This window comes from Hippocampus comes, unplaced genomic scaffold (genome assembly GCF_001891065.2).
Source record: "Hippocampus comes isolate QL1 unplaced genomic scaffold, H_comes_QL1_v1.1 scaffold259, whole genome shotgun sequence".
Taxonomy (NCBI): domain Eukaryota; kingdom Metazoa; phylum Chordata; class Actinopteri; order Syngnathiformes; family Syngnathidae; genus Hippocampus; species Hippocampus comes.
The window spans coordinates 206,792-216,335 of record NW_017805147.1 but is presented as its reverse complement, the minus strand read 5'-3'; the positions used below and the strand labels follow the sequence as shown (position 1 = coordinate 216,335).

The 9,544-nt window shown below is 47.8% G+C and overlaps 1 protein-coding gene across 1 annotated transcript in view; it reads right to left on the bottom strand.

Annotated features, from left to right (window-relative positions):
• fut8b (fucosyltransferase 8b (alpha (1,6) fucosyltransferase)) overlaps positions 1–9,544 on the bottom strand; it is a 38,750-nt gene that overhangs the window by 7,421 nt on the left and 21,785 nt on the right. Inside the window, exons 5-6 of the mRNA XM_019867940.1 lie at positions 7,211–7,448; positions 2,724–2,970 (exon numbers count right to left, since the gene is read on the bottom strand). Coding sequence (XP_019723499.1) covers positions 2,724–2,970; positions 7,211–7,448 — 485 coding nt within the window. The remainder of the gene's footprint in view (positions 1–2,723; positions 2,971–7,210; positions 7,449–9,544) is intronic.

Sequence of the window (9,544 nt, the reverse complement as noted above, 5' to 3'; positions counted from 1 at the left end):
AGCAAGTGACGGGTAAGGAGGGGGGGGGGGGGGGGTGTGGGGGGGGAAGTGCCACCGAACCTTCCATGCCAAGACGGTTCCCAAAGCCAAAAGAGAGCGTACTTCATTTCCTCCGGACCAATTTCAGAGTGGCACTGCAAAATGTCCTACGGCACTCGGATATCTTGAAAGGTATGCAAAAAACGCATGAAGCTTAATGGTCTCTTGACATACTTTGAGAAGTAAGTCGCCTACCTTCCTTTCCTTTTCCCCCAAGGATCCATTACAGATAATGAGCGCCGACTAGATAGGCTGTAATGTTCCTCCAAAGAAAAATGAAAAGGGGGGGGGGGGTGGGGTGGGAGCTTACAAACCCCATTTGTGGTATTTTGGATCCCTCACCCAATGAGAATCGATAAGGAACGCGATCAATAAGCGGACGCGGAAATTGAAAGCTGTGGGCAAAAGGAAGATTGAATGGATTCTGCTCCGCTTGGTCGAATGTCAAGGGTTTGATTTTATCGGGCAAACCACCGTCCCCTCTCAACTTTCGCCTGCTTTTCCAAACGTCACAAACTTGCCCACAACCGACTCACACATTCTCGCTCCTGCCCCGAATGCTGACAGAAGCTTCCGGGCACTTTGCTGCCACATTAGCTCATTGAGTGGATGAGTGAGGGTGCGAGGAGTAGAAGCCATCCAACATTTTCTCAGCAGATTGGGAGGGAGCGTGCGTACGTGGAGTTGGGGTGGGCGCGGGGGGGACACACAAAGAAGCGTAACAAGAGATGCGTGGAACGTGAGAGGCTGGTGAATACAGATGGGTGCCAAGGGGGAACGTGAGGGAAAGGTGAGAGCGGCAACTCGAGTCTTGGCAGCGAGAACAAACGAAACGCGAGTCGCGATCACAACTGAATCCAAAAGTAGAACGGGACGAGGAGATAAAAGGGGAGCGGGCGCTTCAACGGACGGCGGTTGCCGTGCTTATGAAAGGAGGCAGAGGCAGTCGGAACGTAACAAAGAGTCGGAGCGAAATGAGCGGAGCGGGAGGCAGGAGGCGGCAACGCAATGAGTGAGGATGGCTTGCAGTCAAAGCATCCAGAGAGGAACTTGAATCCTTCGCCGGGAATCGACGAACGGGAAGGCGGAGACCGGCTTCGCAGTCTTGGGTGTTTGCTTTCAACTTTTTGCTTTCCCAGTAGAGATGGAGAATGTTGGAGGCTCCCGGGACATTGTGAAAGGTTCGGTCCACCTCAGCAAAAGGATCTGAAAGTCAGTTTCCTCACACGGAGCTTTTCTCCTGACTGCCTGCCCGCTGCGCCCTCATCATCATGCGCATGGGCGTCGAATGATAAATCTCCCATCTGGGCTAAGTGAGCGCGTTACGATAACAGCCGATGCAGGAAGTGCAGCATGAAGAGAATGGGCTTGTGGGCAAAATGCAAATGTTCCCCCGAGTTGGGCACCTGGCTGCCATGCGACAAGGAAAAAAAATAATAATAATGAGGGGAAAAAACACGCCCATCTGTCCATTTATCAACTCCAAACATCCAAGTCCAGGTGGCAGCGGTCTAAATTGAGATGGCCATGGTCCCACCTCCTTATGTTCAGTCCAGGGTCAGCTCTGACATTAAATCCCTTCGGTGTTGCCGAGTTCTTTCTAAGGTTTCATCCCGGTTAGACAGGAAGGCACCCAGAGGAGGTACGTGAAATACCAACACTTGCTCCTCTTTTTGGGGGGGGGGGGGGGGGAGGGCTGGGCCGTGTGGGCCAAACAAGAGGAGCTTCATTTTAGCGGAGATATTTAAAAAAAAAAAAAAAAAAAACGGGGTTCGACTTGGCAGCCTCAGACCAAGTCGTGTGCCATTCGAGCAAACACTTTGGTTGGCATTTTTCGGGGGCCGCCAGTCGGGACCACACGAGTTAGCACCACCTACACTTCATCTGTGTCGAGGAATGATGTCCATAAACATTTCGCAACATACTCCACTCATGGACAAAACTCGCCGCATCAAGTCCGCCTCCAGTCTAGAGTGCACGAACGAAAAACCCGAGAGGAGAACTGAAAGCTGCCGTCAGAGAAAAAGCGAGACTTCGAAATGGTTTTAATATTCAACACCAAGCTGTACAACCCGCTCAAAACACTTGTCATGAGGATACTTTGAAGTTATTTAAAAGAGTTTAATGAAAGAACGTATCTGTTCACTAAACCGAAAAAAAAAAAAAAAAGTCGGGGCTATATTGGCGTTATCTTTCATTAGCAGCACATTGAAGAAGAGGGTGGTTTGTTTGAGATTAACAGGAAACAGACAACGGTGTATACGTAACTCAATTAGCTTTTAGCGGGCCGTGCGTCACGGTGACCCCTTGTGAGGAAAAGCGGATTCAAAAATGGATGGAAGGGCGGGTCACGGTGGCGGTTTCTATATAGACAATATTTTTATATGCCGGGAAATTTTCATTGTCGGTTTGGGTCTTTTTGGCGGCAGGTTGCGCTAACATTCAAACAAGTCTAATTCTGGAGCATGGAGAAGATAAAGAATAAAATGCACAATAGAGCCGTTTCGGGTGCATTCCAAACTATTGCATTAACCTGATATTAACCTCAGCAAATGGCTGCAAGCCATGTCTTTATTTGCTTATTACCAGGCCTTCTGTTTGCTTTGAAACACTGATAGGAGGCGCCCAATAGAAACTGTGTAAAGACATCAGGGAAATGCACAAAAAAAAAAGATTTGCCTTACCCAATGATGGGGTGTTTGAAGCCCAGTTTCGCAGTGGTCTGCTGGATCTCCTTCTCGAGCCAGGCCTGAGGCCGCACCAGATACTTGACAAACTGGGACACCCACCAGACGGAGGGGTCACCGTGCAGGCGGTGCAGACGCGGCGCCAGGTCCTCGGGAATGGCCAAAGGCAGGTAGGGGGGGCGAGGGTGAAGACTGTCCACGATGGGCAACTCCACAACCTGGACGTCCTTATCGTGGGCCTCCCCTGTGAAGAGACCGTGCGTTGTGAAGAATGAATCCTTATGAATGACTTTGTCAACATTTCTACTCACAGTTTCGGAATATAGTCAAGTTTGCTACGTGGCAAAAGGGAAGCTCCTTCGAATCAAAAGATAGGATGCGGATGGGTGATTGGCACTTGGCCATCGGCGACTCCAGGCTGAGTCGAGATTGGCAGGAGCCGCGGGCAAAGGGTTGAGCCGGACTGATTGTAAAGGTCACCTCTCGGGGTAGCAAAAACCTCGCGGCATCGCCAGAACGCTCAACTTACACACCAAGGCCGACCGTTTGACCGTGCGCACTCGCGTACGCTGGAGTGTACGTGCACATATGCACTCAATGTAGACCGCAAGGGCGCGTGCGCGAAAGCGTGCGAAAATAACGATAAGCTGCAAACACACATCCACGCAGCCCCTGATAATCTCTTTTCACCAGCGGGGATATACCTGGAAGACAACCTTGACTTTCTTTTCTAAAACCTTCAGAAAATGTGTGTATACGCGCGCGCGCGTGTGTGTGTGTGTATATATGTCCAACCTTTGCAGATAATCAGTTTTGAGGGTGCCAAAGCACCGGAGACAGGTCCTAATACTGCTATAAACAACATCGGCACACTTCCTAAATAAACGGCAACGTGCGTGTAAATTCTGCTTCGGACATGATGGGTCCATAAAAACACGTTAAGGACAAGGGCAGAAATAAAGGCAAGCCTCGCTTTGAGTGGCACAATGCTGAATCATACGGTGGCTACATACTGAACACGCAGGACACAGTGCCGCGACGTCACTTTACATTTGGGGCCAAGTTTTCTTCAGATGGAACTAAGTCAAAGTGGACATTCGGAACGGTTCCAAGTACCAGTAAGCGTTGGCATAAAACAATTAGCCTTTTGCAAGAAAGCAAAAAATGTCACGGAAAGCCAACTAGAACATCTGAACTACATTTGGTTTTAATGAGATATATATATATATATATGCACACGCACGCATTTGTTTTTTTGACAATACTGTAGATGGCTCCGCTTACATAACAATGCTGGCACGGCGCGCACGTACAGGGGGGCTGAAGATCGCTCCGAGATCTGGCACAAATGGACTGATCTTCCACCCACAGCCGCTCAATTAGATCCAAATGCTTTCACCTAGAAGGCTTCATACATATTTCAGGAGCCGAATCCAAAGAGACAAGAGGAAGAGCGAACAACAAACATGATGCTCCTGCAGTCACTTTGCAAATGAACTGAGTCATATCCCGCGAACCACCCCCCCCCCCCCCCCCCGCGTCTTCATCTAATTACGCGTTGGGCCCTCTCCGGCTAAACATTCCCAAGTAAAACAAGAACTTTTTCACATTCGGTTAATGAGTCGGTCGGATCCAAGAAATGAGTTGTTTGATCCGCGCTTAACAATTTTGTAACGAAATGTGCGAAATGAAGCCTGTCAGGCCAAGATTCGAACTCCAGACCTCAGAACTGTGAGGCCAACATGCTAACCGCTACCTAAACTAGAAAACTTCCCTTTTTTTTTTTTAACTCACACTTTGCTCTTCTATATCCTAATTAGCGTGCCTATGAAAACAACAAGCACATTTCCAAGGACCTACTCTTCCCGTCGTCACTGCCATCCCGCAGGCGAGCGCATGGCATGTTATTTCGACTTTAATCCAATCTTTTTAGGTTTTGTTTTTGTTTTCCCATGTGCGGGAAGAAACAAGCAGGTCCCATAATGACTTTTTCCACTATCTTTGATTCCGGCCCCCCCGAAGCTATATGTTTTCTCCCTCACAAAAATACCCAGTCACAGATGCATATACAATTCCTATAAATGCCTCGCACCCGAAGGGAAACTCTTAACAGAAGTGGGTTAACAATATAAAGCTATTTCGAGAAGGTGGGTCGTGAATAAAATTCGACCGGGCTCCCCCCCCCCCCCTATAAATCGGTTCCCAACCGCTCCGTTAAAAAGCATTCCTAAGTATAAGACGCAGCGAGAATAAGGACACGCATTTGAAAGGGAGCATTAACAACAGGTTTTGCATATTTAAGCCTCCGGGCCTCGTTCTGCGGCCTCGCGCCGCTATGATGGCACTTGCCTACTGTTAATGAAACAGACATGACAATTGGGACGAGTCAGGTAGCAACAGGCCCACATTAGCAAGGCCAATGTGTCACTCGTTCCCTGCGGTGGCCCAGACAACCTGCTCCTTTCAAAAAAAAAAAAAAAAAAAAATAGCCAAGGCATAAGAATGCAGGATGTATGCGGTGAATAAGCCGTCGGCTCGGGGCAGCCAGATGGCGTCGATGGATCCATAGGAGGCCGCGGAGACAGAGAGAGCAGATAGTCGAAAAGGACGCATGAAAGGCGGCGGAATAAGAGAGGCGAGGCACCCCGAGAGCAGCAGATAAGAAGGAAGAGCTCAGGAGAGCATGAGTCAAATGAGGTGCTGGGAGGAAAAAAAAAAAAAAAAAAAATGAAGAGCTGAAAGGATGCGACCGCGAGAACAACGAGAGAAATTGATAGCGAATGAGAGCGTGAGGCAGACGACGCCTGATAGTCAAACCCTCCAATTCACTTATCGTCTTTTGCAAACGCTTCGGATTTGTCAGTTTTGCAGAGGCAAACACTTTTTTTTTAAAATTTTAAACCATGAGCCAAGCTGGTAATCATATCATCTTCGATTCGGAACTCAATACTAATAAATGAGTCTGCTGCATGTGCAGCGCTCGTGTAACCTATTTTATCAACGGATTGATCTTTTGTCTCCGCTATTCCATTTCAGTGTACGAATGACTGAACATGGAGTGGCAATGACAGAAATTGTTGAAAAAAAATAAAATAAAAAAGCAGCACTTCTTCCCGAACTGCCCGTTTCTCATTTGTTGGGCATCACTGGTACTTTAAATTCCAGTGAGGCATCAAAACCCGTTTAAGGAGGAGGGATTTTTTTTTTTTTTTTTTTTGCCTGAAGGCAGACAACTCTGTTGATCTGTGCAACCCCATTGTTTATTTTTGAGAGGGGTTGGGGGGGGGGCAGCGGAGGGGTAAACACAAGCTGTGTGTAGACAGCGGCATGTGTCAATCCTCCCATAAAAAACCGCAGCCTCCTGCACTTGAGTTTACCCAGCGCTGCCTGTTTTTGTTCCGGATCCCCACAGGGAGGCTTAAACAAGATTCACAACATTCACTTTAGTACTCATTCAGGTCAATTCTAAAAATGGATTTAGGCGGTGGATACAGTGAACATCATCTTGATATAGCACCGGGCATTTGGAACGCCCGAAAAAGTGAAATTAAAAGACTGTCGAGGGTTGACGAGAGCGCTATCATGCAAGAGACTTTTTTTTTTTTTCTTCTCCAAGGCCGTGTTTGTGTTTCTCCAGGAAATTGGATGCAACCGTTCCGCACACACCATGAGCGACCCACGGCATGAGTGGGCGACTTTCCAGTCGAGAGGCTGGGTAGTGGGGGATGTTCAAGGGCACCTTAGCTGTGAGTGCAGGTGCAATAAAGGGTAAAAGGGGGAATCCCGCTCACATTTGATCCATTTTCTTTTGCCATCAAGTGTTGGAGAAGCACACGGCAAGGCTCTAATGTAACAATGTTCTAACCTTTGGCCACTCTATCTAGAAAACCATTCAGTCTTGTACGGACTTAATAACCCGTGCGCCGTCCTTGATGTGAAGTAGTCTTGGTTCACAGTTGACGGACAAACCTTCTTCACGACATCAAGTTGTGTGCACTCTTTTAGTGGACTCTCAAGTCACAGGATTACTTGGCGACGGGAAGCGTTGAGCGGCAGCCTCCCGCTAATACGTTAGCTGCCAAAGTGCTTTTACGGGAATTGCATCGTTCGTTTTCAGCCAGAGACCTTCATACACCGCTTGCTTTTAGCTGCAGCAGCATAAAAAAAAAAAAAAATGGAAGTCGTACACACTCAATTTGGCAAGAGAACGTTCGAGATTGAACACACACTGTTGAGTTATGCTGCAAAGCCTCATACTTGTGTATGTATTTGTGTATATAGATATGTGTGTGCGTGCGTGTGTGTGTGTGTTTGTGTGTAAAGTGTACAAACTCATTCAGTACCAGCCAATTCTGGACCAAGTCTGAAAAGACGTTTAAAAACGTCTTTGGGAGTGAATGAGTTAAGATCTGAGCTGTGACATATGAACCTATTTTATGAGCTCGTGACTTCTCGTCTGCTATTGAGAAGGCGTTTGGACATACCTGACCAGTGTCCGGTGGTGGCGCCCGAGCGGTCGGTGCAACTGTTACTGACAGGAAGGAAGACACTCTCCCAGCCACTGGGGGCGTAGCGCCAGTTGTGGGACTCCAGAATGAGCGTCCGCTGGGTGCCGTACGCGATCATGAAGCAGTAGACGACGTGATGGAGCTGGCAGCCGTAGCCGCAGCCCTTATTAATGTTGCACACCAGCTTCCTGGCCTTACCGCAGTCCGGCGGGTTCTAGGGGGAAAGCACAATCTTTTTTCAATTCTATTTATTGCTTGACCTTCATCTCGGCTCACCCCAAGAGTTGGTCCTTGAATTTTAATAACGCGCGGCGACGGTTCTTGTTTGTTTGGTTACCTTTGTTTCATATTACACGACCCTCTTCCGAAGCTTCTTCTGCTTCTACCTCTCTCTGATAATCCTACCCAACACTTTATTGCCTGAAGAGTATATGAAATTACTCTGATGTATTATTTTCACCGGAGAGCAAAAGAAAATTACTTTTTTTCCCCTCCCGTGTCATTGATCTCTGTTGCTGCTGAAACGATAAAAAGAAAGAAAGAAAAAAAAAGAAACATCATTAGCGGCACCAACGGGCCTCGCTGCTCCACTTGGTGACATGTTGCGTTATTACAATGGACAAGGGCATTTTGTGTGCGTGTTGTTTTTTTTTTTCCTCTGCCAATTAACACACCCAGGTCTGTTTCCATAAATACTCGTGAGCTCATATTCCTCGGTGGCTGAAAATAGACCCCCCCGGCAATGCCGTTGAACTGCGTGCTTGAAACTTGCAGACAAACAAAAATATGTTTTAGTTCCTGGATATCATGAAAATTAATTCCTCCTTGTTTCCATTTCTAACTTCTGCTTATACAATCTGAGCAACATTTGTATGTTAGGACAAGAAGACCGTGATGAGAAAAAAAGTCATCCTGCATGCATTCTCACATTCAGTTGTCACGTCGTGGAAATTAACACACCCAGTCACGAGAGGCGTTAGGAGGATATATTTTCACGCATTCAACCTATAGTCACATGTTGGCACGTGACAAAGTCACATCCGTTTTTGACAGTTGACATTTGAGCGTGACGTGGCATTCAACGCCTTTCACTGTTTTTTCACCCCCCCCCTCGTATTTCACCTTTTCCCACCACTCCATTAATTCCTCAGACTTGTTTTCCGCTTGCCTTACTCAAACTTACATTTGATAAAAAGTGTTACGCATAGCATCCCCGAGTGACACCGGGGGGAACGAAACAACCATATACAGAAAAAAAAGGGGGGGCGGGGGAGGAATCAAAAGCAACCCGGCAGAGTGACACAGTCTGTTTTGTAGCCGAGTTGGCGAAGTTGTGACTCGGCAATCCCGGTGCCAACCAGCTTCCTAAACAGCAATTACACGGCCGATGCGAGTGTTTTCCTCATTAGAGTTGCTGCAGCTGCGGAGGGTTCACACTATTCCACTCGCTTTTCGCAGCCGGGTGAGGAAGCGGCGGAGTGGGAGGAGGTTGAAAGTCGAGTCGGAGGCTCTGACCAAGAAAAGGGAAAAAAAAATGGAACGCTCCATGGAGTGAAACTCCCTTTCTTTGTGTGCTGCATTGACTTTCAATCGTGCGGCGATGCATTAATTCCAAGTGTGAGGGACTTGCATACCAATTACCGATAATCTACAGTAGCAGCCTCACAAGGAGCTTTTGTGAAGCTTTTGTCTCGTCTTTCATACTCGACCGACCTTGGGAGAGGCAAGCCATGAAGTGTGCGCGGCATTTACATGTGTGGCGCGGCGTTCACACGGCCGCCAGATCCTCGGTACCAAGGTGGAATCGTGCGAACGCTGGTGGTTCAAGAATAACAGCTGCCACGTCGACGCAGACGCCCCGCGTGAAGTCCGCTTAAGCGGAGGCGGCGGCGCAGCGATTCACTTGACGTCCACCATTGGGTGCTGGTGAGGCAGGAAATGGTTGAAAAAGAACGGAATAAAAAACAAATAACAACAACAACGAAAAAAAAAACGGGTTGGTCATCATCGTCGAGTCGTTGGCTACTTGGCCAAGTCAAAAACAAAACGTCAGTGGTGCTCGTAAACTACTAACTGACAGAAGACACATCGTCAGGTATCAGTCGCGACTTGTTCTGCATTTCATACGCAAAAATGTCAAACATTATCGAACAACCATCGGTTTCTAATTTGTCATATACAGTCTGTCAAGGTTGTCGATATCGCTCGTCTGATGCACACGCTGGCTCAAGTAGAGCACGCCGCTCGTATCTGCGACAGGATTTAGTTTGACAGCCGCTAACTTCGTGAGTTGCGGCGGTCTATAAAAAA